This window comes from Cyprinus carpio, chromosome A21, assembly GCF_018340385.1.
Source record: "Cyprinus carpio isolate SPL01 chromosome A21, ASM1834038v1, whole genome shotgun sequence".
Classification (NCBI taxonomy): Eukaryota; Metazoa; Chordata; class Actinopteri; order Cypriniformes; family Cyprinidae; genus Cyprinus; species Cyprinus carpio.
The window spans coordinates 13,685,287-13,710,479 of NC_056592.1; the positions used below are offsets into that span (position 1 = coordinate 13,685,287).

Below are 25,193 nucleotides of genomic sequence, written 5' to 3' on the forward strand. Positions count from 1 at the left end.
AAATCATCCACTTACGAGCAGCTTGAAAATACAGCGAGGAAATTTATGTTTATTGTGTGTTCAGGCACCTGCTCTTTTCTCAGGTACTCATCACTTGTTTGTGGCACAGGTTTTGAAGTCTCTTCCCCGTGTGGAAGGGCGTCCTGGAGCCTCCCTGCCCCCCATGGATTTCCAGGTCTTGGAGAAGCAGCTGCGAGATGCACACGGTGATGAAATCACCCCGGAGGATGTGATGTCTGCGGCCATGTACCCCAAAGTGTTCCAGGAGTTCAAAGAATTCACCAGAACCTTTGGCCCTGTGGATTGTCTGGACACTAGACTCTTCCTGGATGGACCCAAGATTGCTGAAGAGTTTGAGGTGGAAGGATTTCTTTTTCTTTTTTAAAAAACATTTTAATTATTAAACTGAAATAGCACCACATTTTTATCATCTTTAACTGCTCCAAAAGTCCCATAAATCATCCATTAATCCAAAATCGTAAGTCTCATTCCTACATTCCAACCGTAAGTTCCTTATTTCCTCTTCTCATATGTCTGCTGTCTGTCTCAGGTGGAGTTGGAGAGAGGCAAGACGCTTCATATCAAGGCTCTGGCTCTAGGAGACCTTAATAAAGCCGGTCAGAGAGAGGTTTTCTTCGAGCTCAATGGTCAGCTGAGATCTGTCCTGGTCAAAGACACCATGGCCATGAAGGTGTGTTTCTGTCTTTTTTCTTTTTGTGAAATTTGGCAAAGTTTTGTACCAACTGCTAGTGAGTGGAGTGACAAGAAGTAAATGATGTAAATAAAACTGGTACAGACGTGATTTTATGAGCCATGTCCAGCACTATTTTCGAGATGGGATTTTTTCTGTACAGATTTTACTACCACATGAAACCAGACATTAGTTTTAATTATAGGTTATCATAGTTATAGGTATTTCCTGAGAATAGTTGGTTATATAAATGCAATGTGTAAATGAAACCAATGTCCCTGCCGACCTAAATCAAATTTTAGCAAAGTCAAAAACTTCCCTGTTTTTGTAGGAGATGCATTTCCACCCTAAAGCCCTGAAGGACGTTCGTGGACAGATTGGCGCTCCCATGCCTGGTAAGGTTGTGGAGGTGAAAGTGAAGCAGGGCCAGCAGGTGGAGAAAGGACAACCGCTCTGCGTCCTCAGCGCCATGAAGATGGAGACGGTGGTGAACTCGCCGCTTTCCGGCACCGTGGCCAAGATCTACGTGACCGCCGACAGCACTCTGGAAGGAGACGATCTTATTCTGGAGATCACTGAATAGATATCATGAAGTCCAACAGCAGGGAACATAACACATCACCACAGCCAATCCCTGCAAGGCTAAACACACACACATTCACTACATATGGAGTCTAACACCTTTCAGAAGTAGCATGCATTAAAGGAGGAAGGTTGAGCTTATTTTTACAGAATCTTGAATAACGGATGAATCTGAAAATATTTTTACTTTCAAGCTTGAATCCTTTGCCTTTAGTGTCATATGTGCTTTTGTGATCCTGAATCACAATAAAACAAACAATAGATAAAGGAATGAAAGAGAGTTATTAAGTTTGTCAGTCTTTAATTAGTATTAATGAATGTAGTCAAAACTAAAAGACACACTAAAAAAAAACAATCAACAAAATAATTAAAAAAAAAGACTTAATTAAATGCATTCCTAATCACGTTAAATATTGCACACAGATTTTTCATAACTTTGATTGTGATCGTTTACATAAACTCAAAGACCTTTAACTGGAAAGAAATTCTCAAAAAATCATGCACAATCCTTCCCTTACATATAAAAGTCTTATTGCACAGAGAATATTATTTGAATTACCAAGCAAAATTCATTTTATTTCAAGACAAATACACCCAATGTTCTGACCAATGGCCTAGCCTGCTTTGTTACTGGGGAAATAAGTGCAAGAATGGAACCGACCTCGTCTCCTGAGTCTTACACTTGAGCTGTGAATCATGTAAAGGTGGAGAATAGTTACCCAGGTGGTTTTGACTGAAGTGAGCTCCACTGAGGCCAACGAGGATCGATGACTCTATATTCAAGAGCACTTATAGACTCCGCAACAGCTTGAGTTGGAACACAGGCTTTAGGGGGAACGTTCTTTTCCCAGGGCGCATCTCTTGCTTGTGTTCCAATTCCTCTCTTAATGTGAATTTATTTCACTGTCCTGTTACATTCCCCTTAGCAGCAGATGCCTCATGGCTGCTGTAGTGACACCGAATGGCTTTATTCTCCAGCTTTCTCTAATTTCCCTTGTTGAACACGATTGATGTAATTCGTAATAGATAATGAGAGGTTTTATTCAACAGCATTCGAGTAATTGAAAGCACTCAGCCTGAAATCTACGAGACGCACGGCTGTTGCGGCAAAAGAGGTCCATTGGGGTGCGTCTGAAATGGTTTTAACAGTCTTGACTCTAAGTAGACCAATTCTTCATGAGGACCAATAGCCTGCAACGTGGATATTTTCTCATCGTTCATCATAACATCCCAAGGTGGAGACTAGAGCGTGCTGTTTTATCCGTGTAAATCGTACAGGCCCATAAATGTGATGATCGTCCCTTCAAATGGATGTTGCCATTAAAATGGAGCTAATGTTTTTTAGATGTAGATTTTACACCACAATCATTTTTGAGATTGTTCCTCTGTGTTATTTGACAAAAACATCTCAGTTTACATGAGCACAGCACAAAGGACTTCATCGTGAGGGGCACAAAACTAGAGGATTTGTTGGGAGAGAGGGAAGCTTCCCATTGGCTTTTGGACTTTTCAATATGGGCCACTGGCAAAATCTCTGGAGAACCGTTCGATGTTATCAGCTCTGACAGCGCAGCAGACCCTCTCTGTGATTCTGTGAGAGTTTTTGAGTCGAGAAGTGGTTGACGCTTGGCTTTGTTTCATGCCACCAATACAACAATTCAGTATTTATCAAAGTTGTTGTTAAATGGGTCATGCGTCTTAATATAGCATCGTACATTGCTGATGAATAGGTACTTAGCACATTGTTAACTCAAACTGTTGAATTTTAACAGGGTAAATATTTCTGTGCATAGATTATGTCACTGTTTTTGAAATTGGGAATGTTCTGAAGGGAATTGGAACTAATTTGTGTGACATTTCAGATCTGATGCCTTTAATAGCATTCGTTATCTTTCCATTTGAATGCCATTTCTTCTCGAAAACTTCATTTCTAATGAGAAATATAACATATGCAAATACTAATGCACCATACCCTTGTGTGTGTTATTTTAGCATTGAAAAATGTTGGAGAATATATATAAATAAAAGGAGGATAACAAATATATATATAAATAAAGGATAACAGACTGTCTGCTGTGTCTGGTTTGATTTTATTTGAGCATTTTGTGTATATAAATCAATAATTAAGCACGTCTCTATCAAATACACTATAAAAATTAGAATATGCAAACCACAATATAAAAACAACAATACAAAAATATCTTAACATTAAGCTTTTAAGAGTCATCCATTCAGATCAATACATTTGATCGAATAACATAAGAGCCAAAACTCACGTGAATATGACATCACATGCCTCCAATAAACACTGCTTATTGATAATCATTCTCACCAGCTAAATAAACCTCATATAAAACGTAAGAAAAATAAAAAAAAAAGAATAAAACAAGATAAAAAATATTAATAATTAACTTGATTAGCTTCTTAGAGTCTATGATTAGGGATAGTCACCCTGCCAACGATACTGCTGACTGATGGCTCCATATTGGTGTGCTTGTCTCAAAACGGGGTATAGGATGGTGCGATAATGTAGGAGTGATGGATGAAGCTCCCCTGTGCATCCATATGCTTGTTCTATTCTGGCAGCAAGTGCGGGTTGAGTTGATTCGCTCAGCTCATGGATTGATTGATATCTGTGGATGAAACTCTGCAGGGTTTGTTTTTTATGTTGGTCAGTCTCGTATCTGATGGATCTCATGTTGGCAGTGGGGGTGTTTAATTGGAGGAAGAGTGACTCAGAAACATTAAATAAAATCTAATTTTGGAACTGTTTTTAATTGAGACACATCAGAATGACCCAACTGTAGGTGTGTATATGGCATATGTCCTTGTAAAAACAGTGGATTAGCTCCTCTTTGGGATCAGAGAGTTGTCATCTTGCAGTTATTCCGGCCCTTTGCAGTCTTATCAGCAGATGTATGAATCAATGTTCTTCTGCCCGTGCCTGTCGATCCCACAATCCTATTTTCATTGCCCAGCTTTCATCTCTTTTTTTTCCCTCTCTCGTTCTTTCACACTCTCTCTCCTGTCTGTTTCTCTTTCTCTCATTTTTCCCTAGTCCACCATAACAATCTAAAACCCTAACGCCACCAAGATATCCCACTAACAACCTTATCTTATATCCATGTAAGAAAAAGTATACCTTCAATTAACTGAAACCATTGCAACCCTTGTCTGCACCTGGCTGTAAGTACAGTGATGAATTAGATATGAATATTCACAGTCTAGTCAATAAAACATTTAATACCAAACAAAAAAAAAATATTCACAATCTAAATCTAACCCTTGCCTTATCCTACACATACACCTCCCACACACAAACAAGACTCAAAAAAAACACACACACAATACCAAAGTCGTCCTGCAATGCTACTGTCCAAAAAGCCATTTTGCTGGTCATCTGAATGTCAGACCTGACAACCTGTACGTATTTTGCGTAGCGGCTACATATTTTTGCTTTGCGATTCTCCGCTTAATTCCACAGACTTCATTTAGAAACGAGCACTAAGCGCAATGAAATAGGAGCGCAATAACTCTGACTAAAATAAACATTTTGCTGAAATATTTGTAGTTGCACAATAAATGTGACAAATGTAGAATTTTAAACCTACAAGTAAGTGTATTTGTATGTTAGCACTAGCTGTAAAGTGTATGGGGTAATCAAAATAGCCTTTTTACACAATCAGTTTGTGCTTTTTATTATTTTTATTTTTAGTTTAGTAACTATGCTAAAGGATTATTTTTGTTTTAAGATTGCAATGTTACAATGTTACAGTGTAATGTGATTTTTTTAATTTTTTTGCACTATGCCTACTGTACATTTACATTAATCCAAACAAAAAATAAAAAAATAAAAAATACACCCTACCACACAAAAAACAAATCAGCCAAAAAAATAATAACAAAAAAATTATTATAATGCTCATATCACCCACCCTTATACAGAAGAGTACTGGAGTTTTGTTACTTTCTTTCTTTCTTCTTCTTCTTCTTCAAATAGCATAAAAAACTAAATCGCTAAAATTAACTAAACAGTAAACTGTTTTCCCCCACTCCTCCCACCAACCCCCCGCCCGCCCGCCATGCTGATCCTACTCAAAAAAAAATCTCAAGGTTTGCAGGTCTGGAATGTGCATACATCCTTGTCTCATATCTCGGTCATATAGTAGGCAAACAAAACCCAGATGACAGATGTACTGCTGAAATTTTGAAGGATGCAACCAGGGGACACTTTGCTATCCCATAAGACCACAGGAGCTGAGGAACTGTCAGGTCTTGTTGAAAAACAAGTTGGTGGAGAAATGGGTGGACTCTTTTAAAGTGTATGTGCTTAGAAAGGTGTTCCTCGTGGTTAAATTTGACTTTTTAGTAACATATTAGTACATTTTTGTGGTTTTAGTTTGTCGTAACTCAAAAATCAGGAGTCAAAGGCAGGGTTGTACCCAAGAACATGTTTTTATTTATTGCCCAGACTTTTTAGGAATCATACTATACAATCTGTTAATATAAAGCTTGTATATTAAAGTGGTCGTTCACCCAAAATTAACATTTTGTCATTATTCACTCACTCACACTGGGACAAGCCCTATGTCACCGTTGCTCATAAATATTAATTAGGCGTTGTGGTGTTCAATCAATGGTGACAACTGATCTGTTAAAAAGCTGACAAGGTATCAGTGTGGCTACTGAATGTTAATTGGTAGAGTGACGTACACCCAGGCGCCATAACTGATTTTCCAAAAGCTGTTCTGCTAGTAGACAAAAATCTTAGAAAAAGTCTAAAAGTTCATCAGTGGTCAAGAGCCAAGTTGTTTATTAGATTGAGTGTAGGTCTATACTATGACAGCAAGTCCTGGAATTTAGTCACACAAAAACCATCATATAAAGACCTTCGTGCTTTTCTGGGAGTTCTTCAAAATCCATCAGTGAGATAACTTGCCTCGCAGCTCTTTGGACGTGTCTCACGGTCTATCTGTCTGTCCTGACACTGCCTCACACATCTTTCTACACTACCCATGGTAGATCTGTCTGTCTTTTCTGTCTGTCTTTTTTTTATCTGAGTCACTTGTTTAATTGAGATTCCTGATATGAATCTCACCATCGAAGTCACTCAGCACGTCCAAGCGATATTCAGCCAGCATCCTCTCATCCTCGAGGGCAGCTGGCAGCAGAGTCGTCCACTCAGTGGAGTGCAAATGCCTAATTGGATTTATTTGTGTGGCTTGAATATGGAGCCATTTGCTTAATTTTCCTAGTGAGTGTGCGGTCCAATTTGCAAGCCTTGTTTATCCTGCCTTATGAAAGAGGAGCTCTCACTGTGATGAGAGTATAATGGCAGTCTGATTGGAAAAGGTCACACCTTGCGCGTTAATGCCGCCTCACCCGAGATATGGAGCACACAAGTGGGAGTTATCGGCAGATATTCGGTAAAAGGTGTTTGATTACACTAAATTTCATCATGAACAATACACACGGTTTATTTCAAGAAGCTTTTTGTCACCAACAGGGTTAGGGTTTGCACTAGATCAAGGTCCTGGAACCCCCAGGGGCCACCAGGATTGTTGTAGTAGGGGGTCTGTGGAAGATTTGAGAGAAAAATATTGTTTAAATGTATAACTGCATTGCACAAATTAATGTATTAATAAATATTATTACATTTTAATAAATTGCTTGGTGTCAACACATTAACAATATCAAAAAACAAAACTAAATATCATAAAATAAAATCAACATAAAATTAAAATAAAAATTAATCAACATAAAAAACATTCTAACCCCAAAATTCAAATCAAAATACCATAAACACATCATTTATGTATGTTTTCTTAATTTAGATTACACCATTAATCTAAAAGACAAGAAAAGAAAATATAGCTGCACTACAAAACACGAAATCCATAACTTTTTGTTAGCACATCTGAGTCGATTTTTGTGAAAATCAGACAAACGGTCTAGGAGGAGTTAAAAAAAAGTAGGTTTTCAGCATTAAATGGTGGACAGGGAGTACAGCTGACTATGGTAAAATTGGTATCTGTGTTCTCCAAATTAATATTTTGAGACCAGTTTAATTACAATAGGCTAACATACTCAGAAGTTATTAGTATTTTTGTAAATTTCATTATAACTTTTGACCACAAGGTGGTGCTGCTCTTAAACTTTTTGCATACTATCAGGGCATAGTGCCGAAGACACGCCGCGTTTCGTAACGATGTGCCAATGCCTTCATAAAATTTAGCATTTTACGACAACATTCAAAATGGCCAACGCCCAAAAAGGCTGCCATGGGAAAATTGGGTATGGTTCCACTTAGCACGCTGCACTGAATCTAAAAAGACCTTTTCTGAATTTTTGTGATTTTTGGCCATACCTTTCAAAAGTTATAAGCAAAAATAGGCTTTTTTAATATCTCCTGACCACTAGGTGGTGCTTCACCGAAACTGTGCAGGTAGCCTCAGGTCATGGTTCTTATAATGCACACCAAGACTGGTCTCCATCCACTAAAGCGTTGTGGAGTTATAGCCTGACATCCATTTTGGCATGCTCTTTGTCAAATTCGTTTGCGTGTTATTCGAGAACAATTTGACTAATCAACTTGAATTCCATAACTTTTTGCCAGCATGGTGTGAAGAAGATCTGACTCAATTTTGGTGTAAATCAGACAAACTAAAAGCAGGTTTTTCAAATCTTGACCTATAGAATTTTCAATTTTGGTGTGCATTCAACTCTGCGTGAGCCAAGGAATCAGGAAAAAATAATTTTCAATTTAAACTTTACGGTTCAAATGAATAACATAAATATAAGTGCAACTTTGAACAGTTGGTGGCGCTAGAGGGATTGAGTTAGAGACTCCAAACTTGCTATGGTAACAGATCAGACTGTCCTCTAACTGTATGCCAAATTTCATAACCCAAAAAAAATTAACTCAAATGGCAAACATATACTTACAAACCATAATACTAACAAGAACGGAAACAATACAGTAGGTGCCATTGCATCTTCAGTGCTTGGCCCCTAAATATGCATGACTTCCAGTTCTGCTTAAACCCTGCCACCTAGTAAATGAAAAAAAAAAATACATTTTTACATATTATCATTGCATTATTTAATATTCTTAAAGTGGGCATGAAATTAAGATTCAGCCTATCACCCTAAATTCACTGTACATTTTGTTACAGATGTTATAGATCTTATTGTGAACAATTCATCCATGTTTATTCTATTCTATTCTATTCTATTCTATTCTATTCTATTCATACCTAAAACTTCTAGTGAAAATGACAGATTTCTGTTTGTTCATCTGCCTACATTTTTGAGTGGAACGTCTACTTCTTCAAATTCAATCAACAACTGATTCATATAGAGCCATGTCCCCAACACACTACTCCCAACAAAGAAGAATACAACACCACAAAGGTGCAGTCACACCAGATACTTCTGGCCATAAAGAGTATTTCAAAACCACTGAAGCAGATCATTTCCTTCGTGGACCAAATTATTTCTCAAGATCTTGAAAAGGACATCATCAGCACATTTATTATCACGAAGGGCACAGAAGTCAGTGTGCCTCCTGCACCAGTCCAGTAAATTCAGTCTTTCTTGCCAATGTGATTATACACCTTTATCATGACATGCTCTTACCTGATTAGTCAGTGTCTGCTTTGGGCCGCATTGGTTCACTGCAACAGGAACATGAACCATATTACAGGTTCTGCATCACCTGTGTCTAATCAATGAACTGTACAGCTTCATTACTCTCAATAACTACCAATGACTTTCCTCTGCAATAATGCTTTTATTTACCTCCTCACTGGAACCTACAGCACTGTAAGTCTGTTCTGACTCTATTTTCTCAAGAACATGCGCTCAAACCTCTTCTCATATGTTCAATTCCGTATGCATGCACTGTATTTCTGTCTGTGTGTAGTTACATTTGCTGAAGGCATTTTGCAAGTTCTGATTAAACAAAACAAATTACTAAAGCACTTCAACCTACCTACCAGTAAAACAACTCTTGTTCTGGACTGTTACAGTATACAGTTCGCCATATAGAGAGATCAAGCACATTCAGCTTCCAGACAGGATTTTATGTGGTTGCTTTCATTAAAATTCATCACTCATCACTCCAGAACTTGATTAGTCATTCGCAAAAATTTGTTTGTTTTGAAAGGGTCATCTTCTGCTAGCTCGTGCTTCACAGTGTTTGGGAAAATATGGATTACAGCAATGTTGTGATGATGTATATGAGTTTTCTGGGTGCTAGCAAGGACACACAATATGAATACAGGAAGCAGAAAAAACACAAAAACAATGCAATAGAGTGCAACAATAAGATTACGAAAGTAAAAATCAGATTCACTTTCTTCATAGAGAAATTGATTTTTAACAAACAAAAAAAACAATACAAAGCTTTCAGAACAGACTCACTGTGAGCTCCAAGAATGTCAAGTGAATGTACTGTAGAAGACAAGTCATTTCATTTTCCTTGAAAACACTGTGAATATGCTTCCCACAATCCAGTCTGCCTTCACACTCAAACTACTTGTATATTTGTATTTAACTGATTATTTTGCAATAAAATTTATGCCTCTACTCATTAACTGTAATCAGTTATTTTATATTGTACCATAGTTTTGGTTTGATTACCCTAGTTCATTTCCTTATAAAAGAACTTTAATGTTTAATGTTTATTTAATTTCGGTCCCCACAGACAATCAGTCATACAAAAATAAATAAAGTTGTACATAATAACCGAAAAGGTGTAGGCTGAAGCCTCTGCTTATTAAGCCTACCCTTTGTACATAATTATCAATCAAATGAGCGGCACTTTTCACTAGTAGCGATTAATACAAGGCACACATATACAAAGTATATAAAGAAAAAATAAAATAAAATAAATATAATACCCGTTAAATTAAATAATCATTAACCACCTTGTTTTTAAACATTTTCTTAAATTTACAAAGTGAATTACACAATTTTAATTCCGTATGCAAATTATTCCATAGATTAACCCCTTTGACAGATATGCATCTATTTTTTGTATTAGTTCTTACCTTTATTTTTTTAAACCATATGCATTCCTCTTATTCCATACTGACTTTCTCTTATTTCAAACAGCCTCTGGATACAGTTTGGAAGCAAATTACTGTAGACTTTATACATTGTCTGTACAGTGTAGAAATTTACTAAATCAAAAAATTTTAAAAGCATTTAAGTTACTAAACAATTGATTAGTTGGCTCGTGATAGTCAACATGTTTTATAATCCTTATTGCTCTTTTTTGTAACATATATATTGGATTTATATTGGTTTTATATATATGTCCCCAAACCTCCACACAATAGATCATGTATGGAACTATGAGCGCACAATACAAAATATATAATGAATTTTCATTCAGAATATGTTTAGTTTTATGTAATATTGCAATAGATTGTGACATTTTTCTTTTTACATGATTAATATGTGGTTTCCAACTTAATTTATGATCTATTATAACACCTAGAAATTTATTTTCATATACTCTATCTATTTCCTCATTGTTAATCCTAATTTTAACTTTATTAATACTCTTTCGATTACCAAATATTATGAACTTTGTTTTACTTAAATTCAATGACAATCTATTATCATCAAACCATTTTTTTAAGATCATCAATTCAATTTCCACTGTATTCAGAAGCTGTTCCAAATGTTTTCCCTGAACAATATAAATTAGTGTCATCAGCAAACAAAACCATTTTTAATATTTTTGACACTTCACAAATATCATTTATATACAGTACAAACATTATGGGGCCTAACACCGAGCCCTGTGGAACACCACAAGTTACTTTCATTAAATCTGATCTAACATCATTTATTTGGACAAATTGATATCTGTCATCAAGGTAACTTTTTTAACCAAAAATAGGCTTTACCTCTTATACCATATCTTTCCAGTTTCCTCATTAATAGACCATGATCAATAGTGTCAAAAGCTTTTTTTAAATCCAGGAATACCCCCAAAGTATATTCATTATTATCCATTGAAGTGGAAATCTCTTCTACCATTTCCATCACTGCCATTGACCTATTTACTCTAAAACCATACTGATGTTCACTCAATAGTTTATGTTTGTCTATGAAGTTGTCTAGCCTACACACAAATAGTTTTTCCAAAATTTTCGAGAACTGGGGAAGCAGAGAAATTGGTCTGTAATTGGAAAAAAGATGTCCATAAAAAATAACAAACATATGAATTGCACAGTTCATTTCCTTATAAAAGAACAGTCTTGTGCATTGCACCTGTTTTATTTTATTTTATTTTAATGTGTCCTATGTAGGGTAATGGGTTTATTTTATTTTATTATTAGTTCATTTTTTATTATTATAGAAAAAGTGTGCAGTCACTGTTGTGCTCAGTAAGAAGAACAGGAGAACCTGGGAAGGTGTTTTTTTTAAAACCTTTGAGGATGGGTCTTTGTGTATTTTCTCTATTGGGTCAGTATCTGCTATAGTAAGTTACAAACTTCCAAATGCAAGCATTCAAACAAACTGTACCTAAGTGTGGAGCAGCATTTAATTCTTAAATAAAACATGAACAAATTGTCGAGGCAACACACAGTCTTCAATTAATTTTAACCAACAATCTGTTATGGCGACATTTGGTAGGCACAGTGTGACTATACTGCACATCTGCTGAAGCCTGTAATCTTTATTCAGTTAAGGTCAAAAGTAACACGTCCGCCCATAGATGGAGTCTGTTGTGATTTATCGGGGCAGTAAGAGAAGGGGGATGATTTTGGGGAGAGCAGCTGACTCATTTGCATTCAGTCCGTCTCACTGAAACAAGCCACAGGAGAGAGAGTCAAACGACAGAATGAAGAAGGCTGCCTGCCCACCTTTGGTCACCCACAGCAACGGAAACCTTTTTTTATTGCAGTCACATACAGTACAGTCACATGTGACTCAAGGGATTGAAATGAGAAACCTTCAGACAGAGATGAATGAAGTGATTATGGTGATGCTTTTGTTCAGGGTGAAGGTTGAATATGTGCCCCTCTTCCTGAAAAGATTTCTGCCACTTGTAGTTTTAATCCTCAAAGCCTGTCTTATAAAATAATAGTCTGTTTTTTTTTTTTTTTTTTTTTTTTTTTTTTTTTATGGAGCAGTTTATTGAAACTTTCTGTATGCAAAAGAAAATCTAAAAAGAAAAGATATGTGTTTTATGATTTGTATCATATCTGATTTGGTTCTATGACCCATAGTAGTAATATCATAAAAAATATGGAGCTCAAATGAGAGAAGGAACAAAATGACCCTGGTTTATTTAGAGGCCCAAACTGAGCAATATATGCAGTTTTGTTTAGATCATATATATTGCAATTCTGATTGGTTGCAATGAAATTCTTTATATCAGACCACAGACATAAATTTCTAAATATCAGTTGTTAATCTACATCTCCCAATAAGATGTCTTAGTAAGATGCTTACTTCTATTTTGCTTAGTACTTTAAGATCAGATTGCTGTAATTTTTATAGTGGGGGCAAAACATATAATGCAGGACAATACACATTTAATTGAGAAACATACGAATACACGTTCCTCAAAAGCCAGTTTCTTTTGAATATATATATATATATATATATATATATATATATATATATAGATATATATAGATAAATATATATTGTGTAGTGCAAAGTGGGTGTCAATGTAAGCAAGTATAATGTATAATGTATAATGGCGGCTATATATATAGAATATATATATATAGCCGCCATTATACATTATACTTGCTTACATTGACACCCACTTTGCACTACACAATAAATTACTAATTTGACTAATTTCACTCCTAATCTTTAAAACGGTTCGACTTTATAAAAATATCGTAAACGTGTTTAAAGTGTATCACTGGGATTTAGCTGTTGTCCAAATAAGAAAGTAATTGATGAGGAAATAGCGCCCTCATGTGTGCAAGCTCTATAATCGTAGCGACAAACAAAATAAAAGTCCCGTTTCACCACCCCAGTATTTCCTCAAAGCTACCCAAAATATCATCGCGATTGATTTGACAGTGTAGTTTTTTTTTTTTTTAATTAATATAATTTAATTTCTTAACCCTCTTCGATTTTGAATGACGTACTGAATTTTGCAAACCTAGTAGTAGGAAGCAATCCAGGCCTGCTGACGTCACTTCCTAATGAAAGAGTCATTCTGAGATTCAGCAGGGACGAATATATTACAGGTAATTGCATTTTTATCTACCAATTAAGCGTTCAAATGACTACAACAGAGAATTATCCCAGGCGTCTCTACTTGTAGACGGCTAACGTTAATCTATACAACACGATACAGTAAGCGAATGTTCCTAATAAACACGGTTCAGCAGAAAAGCGTAGCCGTCATCCTATAAACTTCCTCTAAAATACACCCAGCACGCTACAAAAAACAAAAAACAAAACTGCTGTGATTAGCGTGTTTTGCTAGTTAAAATGCACCTTATAGATAAGTGTAAGCTCATTTAGAAGGCTTCTGCTTCAAACAGCCAATTACATGATAACGTGTACTTTTGTGTGGAGAGCATACGCATGCGCAGAGATGAGCACTGTTTTGTGGTCGGAGGTTAATTTCATTCATGTCATTTCTGAGCTCTGATTTACCTTTTCCCACAGACATGAGACTTAATTTGGTATTAGCTGTCACTCTGATGTCCATCCCCATGGCACTTGTGCAAGGGTCCGAAAAGAAAAAACTACAGATTGGAATCAAGAAAAGAGTGGACAACTGTCCTATAAAGTCCCGAAAGGGAGACGTGTTGAACATGCACTACACTGTAAGTGTCTGACTGTTCTGACCTAAATATTATTAATGGCCAAAAATGTCATCTTCTAACTGTCTGTTTTTATCTGCAGGGGAAACTGGAGGATGGGACAGAGTTTGACAGCAGTATACCGAGGAATCAGCCCTTCACCTTCACTCTTGGCACGGGACAGGTCATCAAGGGCTGGGATCAGGGTTTGTTGGGGTGAGCGGCAGCGCTACTGCATTTCTAGATGATCTAAGATTCTGTCAAACATCAGTCAGGATTAGGATTTAAAGAGATAAACCTAAAATTAGTCTAATAAATAGGAATTAGCAGATTAGATTTAAGAGCCATTGTGAAACTGTTCGATATATATGCTTGTGTTGATGCTGTGGCCTAGTGGTCTGCAAACAGGCTAGAGTGTGATAGAGTTCGAGTTTAACATCTTAGTCCTTTTTTCTTTCACTGTGATTTCCTGTATTATCCTTCTATTAACTTATATAAAAAAAGACCTTTACAGCATGTGATGTTCCTTCTCTTTACTCTTAGGATGTGTGAGGGTGAAAAGAGGAAGCTGGTTATTCCCTCTGAGCTTGGTGAGTATGTTATGGAAATATAATTTTCAAAATCCATCAAAAACGTATGATTTTAGACCACATCTTCAAATATGTGACTGTTTAACTACAGGTTATGGCGACAGAGGAGCTCCGCCTAAAATTCCAGGTAAAATGATCAACAATCCTTCCTTTGGTTCTTAACATGGAGTCTGATATCAAGCACTTTAATATTAAATATTTTTCTACACTAAATGAAAAATTAAAGCTTGATTTGTAAGGGATCCATTCATTCACCTTGACTAGTATTAGTAATGTATTTGGACACTTAAGCTGCTCTTAAAAATATATGAATCACTACCAAATCAAAAACAAAAACAGAATAACAACCCACTCTAAAAATCTATAACCACACTATATACTGTACCACACTGTCTCACTTTGCAAATCTGTTTTTCCCACTAGGTGGTGCCACACTCATCTTTGAAGTAGAACTGCTGAGCATTGAGAGAAGATCTGATTTATAGTGACAGATTTGTGGGCCTGTCAGTCTTAAGCATTTAAAGTCAGTGTGTTTGCAGCAAGATCAACGACTGCAGCTGCGTGCTACACTGCTGTACTGGTGTCCACAGTACCCACATAGTAACTTCTAGTGTTAAAGAAAGAGACAACCCACATACAAAAAAAAACTCCTGTCATCAATTAATCACACTCAAGTCACAAAAAAACAAGAAAGAAAACTATATTTTTCTGTTCCCATTGACTCCACTGCAAGGACAAAAAAGTCAATTGAACTGAAGACTCCAAATATTCTTCAAAATATCAGCTTTTGTGTTTTACAGAAAAAAAGTCATACAGTTTTGGAATGACTTGAGTATAAGTTACATGACAGAATTTTCATTTTTGAGTGGACTGTCACTTTAAATACCCTTTTCAGATATTTAAAAGTTTACAGGATCAAAAGAAGCTTGGTAATAACTTTAAATTTTTTTTTTGTTGTACGTTTCCCTTTCAAAAAAAAAAAATTACAAATGACACCACTTTTCAGACATGTATGTAGCACCATTCTTTATTTGCGAGCCTTTTACTAGATGTATTTGGTTGTGAGAGTGCACACAGTACAGTTTTTGTCATTCCAACAAATTCTGATCATCAACATATGCATTTCTCAAATCGTGTTCACTTGAAATTGAATAAACATTTTATCTACAAAAGATATGCGGGCTTTGAGCTTCATTTAGCATTGACCTTGGCCTACACCACCAAAGCATGTTCATTCTTAGCCTTCTTCATCTTCATATTTGTAAAAATATCAGATGTAACAAATTGGCAAATTCACTCTCAGTATTGCTACTCGTCATCCTCAAACTAGTTTCATTTTCCTCAGTCAAATGATTTCTAAAAGCAGTAGTACTAAACACAGACCTGTCATTTTTTCCCCTAAAAATGGTAGATTAAAAATGGCTTACAAAACACAAGTTCACAATTCTCATCCCCCCTCCCTCTTCCCACATTACATCAACAACCCCACACCTAAAAACTACTATTTTCTGGCCTACAAAAAATTATTCCGCCCTTATGAAAGACAACATATGAGAGACACACACACAAAAAAAAGGGTGAAAAAAAAACAAATCATCTCTATCAAATACATATACACATCTGACAAATCTACCCAAGTTAAATGCCTAAAAAAAATTTATATTAGTGAACAGTGAAACTGTAACATCAACCGTTCGAATCCTTTCCCTAAATCACCACAGGAGTTTTAAGCTAAAGGGACACTACCACACTCTCTACATGTAATATATGCTGAAACAGTACTAAGACGAAGTAAAAACAGTTTGGAGTGTTCAACCTGCAGCTGAGATTGGCTTGGCTGGACTCGTATCATTGATCTCCATTTGACAGACGCTGTGGTTTAGTGGTTGGGTCTGCATGCCTGCATCTCTCCTCTGGGTTTGGAGTGACAGGTTGGTTTTGTGGTGGTGGGAGGAGCTGTGGTGACTTCATGGCGTCAGCTCCCCTTTCTTCTGGGGGGTGCTAAGTTTCTGCATCCCTCGGACCTTCTCCAGCAACGCCGCTACAAAATCCTGCAGGTAACCAGAGCGAGAATTATGGGAATATTTCTGTCCAGAGTATAATTTAAATGAAGCATAATCGCATTGTAATGAGTGACTCGGTGGCTCTGAGAATATCATGACCGCCTGTAATGAAGGTAATTGCTAATGCTATTAATATTCCAAATGGCACTTACATCATTAGGCTTATAACAGTCGACCAGCAGCATCTGAAAACAAAAATAGAAAGAGATTTAATGCCTTTCAGACTAATCTGCTGTTTTTCCAACTGTGTACCAATGAAAGCAGAAAGCTGATGCAAAACGCTGAAATAAATCTCTTTGGCTTAAAATTCAGTTTTTAAAAGAAGCTTGCGAGCTGAAGGATTACTGTCAAAGCACCTGCAGATGAAATGTCATAATATTACTACAACAAAATACCTTAATCAAACATAATCAAGTAACGTTAATATTCTTACGAGGAGATATCTGAAGCGAACAGAATCAAGTTAAAATTTATTAAAGATCTGATCAGACCTTCACTCGAATGGCTCTCTCAACATCACTGGACAGATCCAGCAGCTCATCCACATCTATTTCCAGCTCAGGCACCTCATCCTCCTGCAAAATACAGAACCATTGATGAGAGAGATGTTAATGGGGACTCCTGTGAAAAATGTAAATAATTCACAAGCTACAGAACAGCGGTCAGGTCATGAACTATGTAGCCCAGTATGAGGTGAAATCAATCAGGCAAACATCTCTTGATCTCAGAGAGTTTATGCAGCCAACAAGGGCTGGCTGACTATTATTTATAATAAGGGTTACAACAGCTTGTCACAGGGGACAACTTTGTACGATATACTGTATACCAATGAGAGGTGCATATTGGTACCTTAAAAGGATTGTTCACCCAAAAATGAAAATTTGATGTTTAACTGCTTACCCCCAGGGCATCCAAGATGTAGGTGACTTTGTTTCTTCAGTAGAACAGAAATGGAGATTTTTAACTCAAACCGTTGCAGTCTGTCAGTCGTATAATGTAAGTGGATGGGAATCACGGCTGTGAGTGTCAAAAAAAACATACATAAAACCAAATTAAACCCTGTGGCTCGTGATGATATATTGTGTAAAGACACAATACGATTGATCTGTACAAGAAACTGAACAGTATTTATATTGTTTTTTACCTCTGATTTTCACCGCAACTGCCATGAGCATGTTCACGTCGTCTTCTTCAGCCTGCGCAACACGTTGTCTTCTCCTTCTTGCTTTATGGCGGATCGCATACTTATAAGTGCATTACCGCCACCTATCTCTCAAGTGGACCATTGACACGCTATCTACAATCTCAATTAGGAGTGTCAATGATCCACTTGAGAGATAGGTGGAGGTAATGCACTTATAAATCTGCGATCCACCATAAAGCAAGAAAAAGAAGATGCGTCACGCGCAGGCTGTTGAGGTCACGCTCAGGACAGTTCAGACATTGCGGTGAAAATCAGATGTAAGAAAACAATATAAATACTGTTCAGTTTCTTGCACAGACCGATCGTTTTGTGTCTTTACAAATCATTGTATCGTCACGAGCCGCAGGGTTTAATTTGGTTTTATGTATTTTTTTTGACTCTCAAAGCCGTGATTCCCATCCACTTACGTTATATGACTGACAGACTGCAGCGGTTTGAGTTAAAAATCTTGGTTTGTGTTCTACTAAAAGAAACAAAGTCACCTACATCTTGGATGCCCTGGGGGTAAGCAGATAAACATAAAATTTTCATTTTTGGGTGAACTATCCCTTTAAGGTATCAATATGCACCTCTATCCCTTTAAGAGTAGCAATGTGTAGTCCACCCAAAAAAAAATTATTCTGTCGTCATTTACTCACCTTCATGTCATTCCAAACCAGCATGACTTTTCTTTTTTTTTGGGTAGAACACAAAATATATTTTGAAGAGTGTTGGTAATCAATCATGTTTGGTTCCCACTGATTTTGTAATATTTTTTGTCCATATAATGGAGGTCAGTGGGAACCGTTGGGAACTGCCAGCATTCTTCAAAATATCTTCCTTTGTGTTTCACAGAAGAAAGTCATACAGGTTTAAAATGAGGTGAGTAAATGGTGACAGTTTTCATTTTTTTGGGGTGGACTATCCCTTTAAGGTAAACCTTTTAGGGGTAGATAAGATACAGAGATGCCCCCCACAAGCTGTTGTACTCCTAAAGGTACTATTCTTGCATAATTTTTTGTTCTGAGATCAGAAATCCAGCCATCGCTGGCCTTTATGCATGACATCCTCTCTGCACAACAGGATGGGCTGAACCTCATGCAACTTATTGTGTGCTTGTAAAAATAACAATTTCCATTCACTTCCTGTCAGCTTACAAAGACAACATTGTGTCTCTATCCACATAAAGCAGTATGATAGCTTCTTAGATTGAGACACGGTAAATGAATGGAAGCACAACCACAGCTTTAGCCTCTGCTGTGTAAAACCCAGGATTTTTATGTCTTATTGCAGCTAGTTTGCAGTCACACTCCTTTTCATCAAAGATTCACTCTCATTTTGCCGTTCCTGCAGTGCTATTAAGCTCCATTAGTAGGAATTGTCACAAGTTTTGAGACATTCCAGAAGAGCAGCCGTGGAAGGAACTGTCATATGTTTTTCTTCAAGTGTATGTGCTATTGCAGAAATTAAGATAGCAGGTCTGTTATGAATACCTTCACACTGACCCATATTGTAGAGTACCTCTAGCACACCACAGCTGACCAAAGCCTATCCAGAGGTGCTACTCATAAAGTAAAACATCTTCTCTTGTATCTATTACTTACAGACTAATGCAGCACTTCATAAATCAGTAATAGGACTGAGGCTCTTTAGAATATTTACTTCTGACTGATCAATCATGGTATTCTTGTCAAATCAGGGATCAATAATGACAATCCATTTTTTTCCTATCCTATTGACATCTTTGTACTTGATTTCCAACTTAAAGATGCATATTAGCACCTCTTCTATCATGAAATTTTGTGTTAATGAATTTATTGCTGTCATACAGTTACAATATAAAACATTTTATTTTGCGATAATGACCGGTACATCATCCATCACATATTCCTTTCACTGCTCTACAATCAGTTACATTTAAATAACATGAGCTCAAAGAGAAGATGTACACCTGACTGGAAAACACAGCCATTAAAGGCACACAATATTCTCACAAACCTAATCATTTAACAAAATCACATTTAAGCCAACTTTCGTCCATGCTACTCTGAAAAAAGGCCACAACCTGTTTGGCAGTGTACATGGTTATCCTATTAGGTACAATCATTTATCTTCAGTTTTTGCTGAGGGCAGTTGTGATTTAAGATGTGCATTCTAAACATCAACCTAATTGGACCAAGCATTGCTGAGACTAGCAATATAATGGACGAGCTCTCCTGTCAGACCACATTATTATACAAATAACCTGTGGGATTCAGATGACATTTCACGGGTTCAAATATGTGTGCTTCCATTTTCCTCTCCCCATTATTATTATTCAAATATCACAGTAATGCGTAGGACTGTATTCAGACATAAAAAAAAAACTATTCATCACAAACCAAGTCAGAGGCTCTCAAGCAAATCCAATGGATTCGGCTACTTTGTAGTATGTCAATGAGACAAAGCGAATGTGGATTCCCAAAGCCGGAATTTAGCTCAGGATGAGGCCTACCGCTGGGCTAAAAAGAGCATTCAGAAAAATCTCATCTTAAGAGCTGCCTAGTTTTACATGACACATAATCTAGGTCAGTTATATTAGCCCTGGAGGTTAAGTCAAGCTCAAAGTGAAACATGCTTTGCATGTCTGAACAGATGACATCATCACAATGGCTAGAAGGGTGATTCCAAACATCCCAGGAGGTTACAAAGAAGAAAAAAAAAAAAAAAAACCCTTCTTGACCAGTGTCACCTACTATAAATATGTGCAATAGATATAAAAATCATAATCAGTGATACCTGGGTTTTTTGCATCTGTAGACAATATATTGGGATTGGAATCCATGTCTTTGTTCATGCAGCTGGAGCTCCTTGCTCATATAGATCTGTCACATTAACATATGAGGCAAGACCACTTTTCAATGAAATAAATATGAATGGATGCATAATGCATAAAGGATGCATTAGGTGCTCATTTTTCCCCTCGCAGCACCTATCCATGAGGCTCACCTTTGTTTTATGGCTTTGTCTGTAGTTCTATCATGCCACGCCCTTCCATGTGTAAATGCATAACCATAAAATCAACATCGATTAAAAATCAAGACATAAAAAACATGCCATGCTGCTCTTAATAAGCAACAATTTATCAAAGCAAGACAATTATCATGCAAAATGGACAGGACAGATGTAACGAGAGGAATGCCGGTGCTCGAGTACTGGAAAGAAAGAGCTGTCATTCCTTGCAACAAAGGACTGCACGCGATCAAAGCACTGACAGTGTTTTGTGACCTACCTCGCAGTCGTACAGATTCATTAACTGGCTAACTATCCACTCCTCCAAATTCAGTCGCCTCCTCAGCTCTTTTCTGTCATATTTTACGGTCACTCGTCCTTGTTTCTGTGGCACTTCTTCTTCGGTACCGGGAGGTGTTTGAAAATAAACCCGGGGCTGAGGTGTCGTTTCCGGACTTGTTACCGCTGCCATTGTCCCTAATAAAAAAAGATGAGGTGGATTTAATGGTTTAATTAATTAGAACATCAATTCAAAAGAGATAGCTGGTCATGTGCACATCCATGTTGGAAAAAAAGTGCCGGGTCCCCTTTTCTTTAAATGGAACAGACCTTTAGATTACAAGGAGTCCGCGCCGGTAGACTGGGATCAGGCATACAAGGAGTACAGAAAACAATAATTCATCAGACTAATTCCGTGACCTATCAAAATCAATATCCACAAAACCTAAACATCACCATCAATTGTCACAGAACAGCTTTAGGGCGCCTCCAAGTGTCCGCGCTGATATACTAGCGATGTCGTGAACGACTCCTTCGGATCTTTTAAATTAATGAATCATTAGAGTCGGATCTTTTTAATAAATCGGTAAAGGCGGTTCAATAAAACGGACTGACTCGCTACTAGCAAACTATTGTACTCTATTTTCCATTACACTACACTTTTATATTTAAGAAATAGTCAAATGTAGACGTAGTATGCCATCACTGCAGAGTTGAACTGTGAACCATTTTTGAGCCGACTGAAGATTTGACTGTCGACTGTTGATTGTTGTAGGGTACTTTAAAAGCCATTACATTTAGCAGAAATGTTACAAATAAATCATTCTGGGAATATACAGATTGACTGTATGACATCTGTCACAAAAAAACAACTTTTCAATAAAAAAAAAATAAAAAAATTAGAAATGCAATTAAAGGTTGGCACAGTAATAAACAGCAAGCATTTGAACCTTCTTAAAACGAGCTGTTCAAAAGAACCGAATCACGAAAAAAAATCGGACCTCCTATCACTATGAAACACCACCACGCCAATGTTTCCCTTTAGTTTTTATGCAGGCTGTGTCTACTGTTCTAATAGACAATAGGTTAATAGTTAATCTCGGTTTTTATAAAGTTACACAATCATTTCAGTCACAGATATCGTTTTAAACAGCTCCCCATCTCAGGCCACCCCTCTTTCCTTCATGTGGACTATTCCATCCAAATCAAACTTTTTTTCTCTCTCTCTCCATGCCTTTTCTCTTCTCTCACATTGTGCACTGCGCTCGTGCCAAGTGCTCTTTCAACCGTCTCTTCGTTCCATCGTAAAATCCAACATGATGTAATTTATTCAACCCTAATTGGTTCATTAATTCCATTAAATCACCATCCTTTCTGCATAACCTGAATTTGAATGGCCTCAAGCTATTTGATTGTGCATTTAAACTTTCCTTTTAGATGACTTTTATTAGGCTATTATTTGATTTGGTAATTGCATGGCTACAGATATTCATGTATGATGAAAAGCCTATTAACTTATAAATACTGCACAATAAGCCTATATAAATCATAAATATAAATACTTATACATTTTACCAATTAAAAACAGTAAAATATTTTCCATTTCCACTCATTTAACTATTTAAATATATTTTTATTCGATTTTTTAGAGTTTCAACTCGACATACTTTGCGACTTTTGCAATTAAACTAAAAATGATAAATTTTTGTGGGTTAATCTTGTAACTTTACTCAGAACTATTAAAATGAATAATAAAATCAGAACATAAAAGAAATTGTTGCAGTAACGCACTTACAATGGAAACATTAAAGACAAGATAAACAGAGCAATTAATAAAAGCAGAAATGTGCATCACATATTTTTTTTTTTTTTTTGGAAAAACACATTTCCTATCCTAACTTAAATAGTTTTGCAGCTGTAATGCTATTTGGATCATCTTTCATGTGGAAAGAATGCAAGGGTGCACATTTCTCTTTCTACTTCAAGTTTTTAAAATTAGCAACAGATTTAAGGCTTGTCTTTTTTAAATGTATGAACCTAAAACTTCAATAATAAAAGGTCAAAAGTTACCAAAAAGGCTTATCATATTAACATAGACCTCCACAATTTGATGGTGTGATACTGCAGGTATAGAAAAGAATCATCCCTTTTAAAATAATCAAATTTTGTTGCTTTGCAGCCTGAAATGAAGACAGACACAGGTCTTTTTTTTTTTTATCCAGCTGTGTTTACTCAGTGCAGCTTATAACAACCAAGTAACTCGGAAGCAGTTTCAGGTCATTGTGTGCATGTGACAACAATATCACAAATTCTCCACAAATGTGGCTTGAATGGGAGGGTTGCAAGGAAAAGCCACTCATCAAGAAAGGCCACATGCAGTCACGCCAAAACACACCTTGAAGACTCTGAGGCAGATGAGACTAAAATTAAATTATGTATAAAAAATATAGCATTTGTATAGTTTGTATTTTTTAGTTTATGTATAGGTAAACATTTATATATAGTATTTAAAGTCAAAATCTGTCAGTAGGTTAGATGTGTATAGGTTTATACTGTTTTACTTATATACTTATATACTGTTTACTATTTATGTAGCACCGTGGTCCTGTGAGGCATGACATTTCGTTCCACTGTATGTCCACACATGAAGCGGAATGACAATAAAGCTCAACTTGAACTTGAACTTAAACTTGAAAGAGAATAAGATGAGTGGCCTTGCATGACCTAGTCAGAGCCCAGACTTAAACCCCTCTGAAAATCAGTGGAATGATTTGAAGACTGCAGTCCACAAACGCTCACCATCAAATTTACTTAAGCTTGAGCAGTTCTGCAAATAAGAGTCGGCAAATATTACAAAGTTAGTATAGACATATCCCAACAGAGTAAAGGCTGTAATTAAAGCAAAAGGTGGTTCAACAAGGGTGATCCTTTTCTTCCAACTCAGTGATTCTGTTTATATATATATATATATATATATATATATATATATATATATATATATATATATATATATATATATATATATATACTGTGCAAAAGTCTTAGGCCATTAGCCATCTTAGTACACCATTATCCAACCTAAGCCCATCATAATCCTATTTTCACCAACAAAAAAAAACAAACCAAAAAAAAAAAAAAAAAACAAACACCCAACTGGTTTTAAGCCTGTTATTTCTATCTTTTGCTGTAGTGTGTCATTAGGAAATAACATTCTTTTTGCCATTAAATGTAATAATTCAGTGAAATTTTGTGACGGAGAGACTGGATGATGGTGAGATCAGACCTCTGCGTGGAGCACTGGCTGCCTAAGACTTTTGCACAGTAGTGTGTGTGTGTGTATATATATATATATATGATTATTTGGATCATATATGATTATTTTCTATACCCGTGTATATTGCATATTATACCATTCAAAAGTTAGGGATAAGTAAGATGATTTAATGTTTTTGAAAATCTTATTCTTATTATTATTATCAATGTTTAAATCAGAAAACTTATCTTAAACAGTTTTTCAGGATTCTTTGATAAACAGAAAGTTTAAAACAACAGTATTTATTTTAATTTGATATTTTTTTTGTAACATTCTAAACAAATTTTTTTTTATCTATTTACTGTATCCTTGTTGAATAAATATTAATTTATTTGAAAAGAAATCTTAATCATTCCAAACATTTGACCAGTTGTGTACACTATGTACTCCAGGAAAAAAACTTACAGTTAAAGGTTTTCAAACTGCTCTTCAACAGAATTCTATAAAGCTCTATCACTAGAGGGCAGCCTATGTTCACTTTATTTTAGTGAATAGTGTCTAGTAAACCACATTGGTGAGGAGAGGGCATTATGTAATGCAGTAATTTGGAATTGGAGCTGCTGTTTTAAAACTTACAAATGAGAAAGCAATTTGACCTTTGACAAAACAAGGTGTTCTTCACAGATTAATGAGTAACTGTCAAACTAGAAAAAGATGTCATGCATATGCACATTTGGAACAAAATGATCAGTATAAAAGTGAAA

The 25,193-nt window shown here is 36.2% G+C and overlaps 3 protein-coding genes across 4 annotated transcripts in view; 2 read left to right on the forward strand and 1 right to left on the reverse strand.

The window, feature by feature from the left end:
• Window positions 1-1,348, forward strand: part of pcxa (pyruvate carboxylase a) — a 101,468-nt gene extending 100,120 nt beyond the window's left edge. The window contains exons 18-20 of the mRNA XM_042710939.1: window positions 110-358; window positions 551-691; window positions 1,023-1,348. Of these exons, the coding sequence (XP_042566873.1) occupies window positions 110-358; window positions 551-691; window positions 1,023-1,274 (642 nt within the window). The 3' untranslated portion in view covers window positions 1,275-1,348. The remainder of the gene's footprint in view (window positions 1-109; window positions 359-550; window positions 692-1,022) is intronic.
• A 12,004-nt stretch (window positions 1,349-13,352) lies between these two features.
• On the forward strand, window positions 13,353-15,291 carry fkbp2 (FKBP prolyl isomerase 2). The gene is made up of 6 exons (XM_042710942.1): window positions 13,353-13,506; window positions 13,934-14,094; window positions 14,174-14,286; window positions 14,614-14,660; window positions 14,752-14,787; window positions 15,084-15,291. The coding sequence occupies exons 2-6, from the start codon at window positions 13,936-13,938 to the stop codon at window positions 15,143-15,145; spliced, it is 417 nt and encodes a 138-aa protein (XP_042566876.1). The 5' UTR covers window positions 13,353-13,506; window positions 13,934-13,935; the 3' UTR covers window positions 15,146-15,291.
• Window positions 15,292-16,309: 1,018 nt separating this feature from the next.
• On the reverse strand, window positions 16,310-21,597 carry ppp1r14ba (protein phosphatase 1, regulatory (inhibitor) subunit 14Ba). Of its 2 annotated transcripts, XM_019063880.2 has the most exons (5): window positions 21,507-21,597; window positions 21,178-21,374; window positions 17,215-17,298; window positions 16,876-16,908; window positions 16,310-16,711 (listed from the first exon to the last, which is right to left on the reverse strand). In XM_019063880.2, the coding sequence occupies exons 2-5, from the start codon at window positions 21,367-21,369 to the stop codon at window positions 16,628-16,630; spliced, it is 393 nt and encodes a 130-aa protein (XP_018919425.2). In that variant the 5' UTR covers window positions 21,370-21,374; window positions 21,507-21,597; the 3' UTR covers window positions 16,310-16,627. The 2 variants fall into 2 exon arrangements, with proteins under 2 accessions (XP_018919425.2, XP_018919424.2); XM_019063879.2 differs by lacking the exon at window positions 21,507-21,597 and having other exon boundaries at window positions 21,178-21,468.
• Between the last annotated feature and the right edge of the window lie 3,596 nt (window positions 21,598-25,193).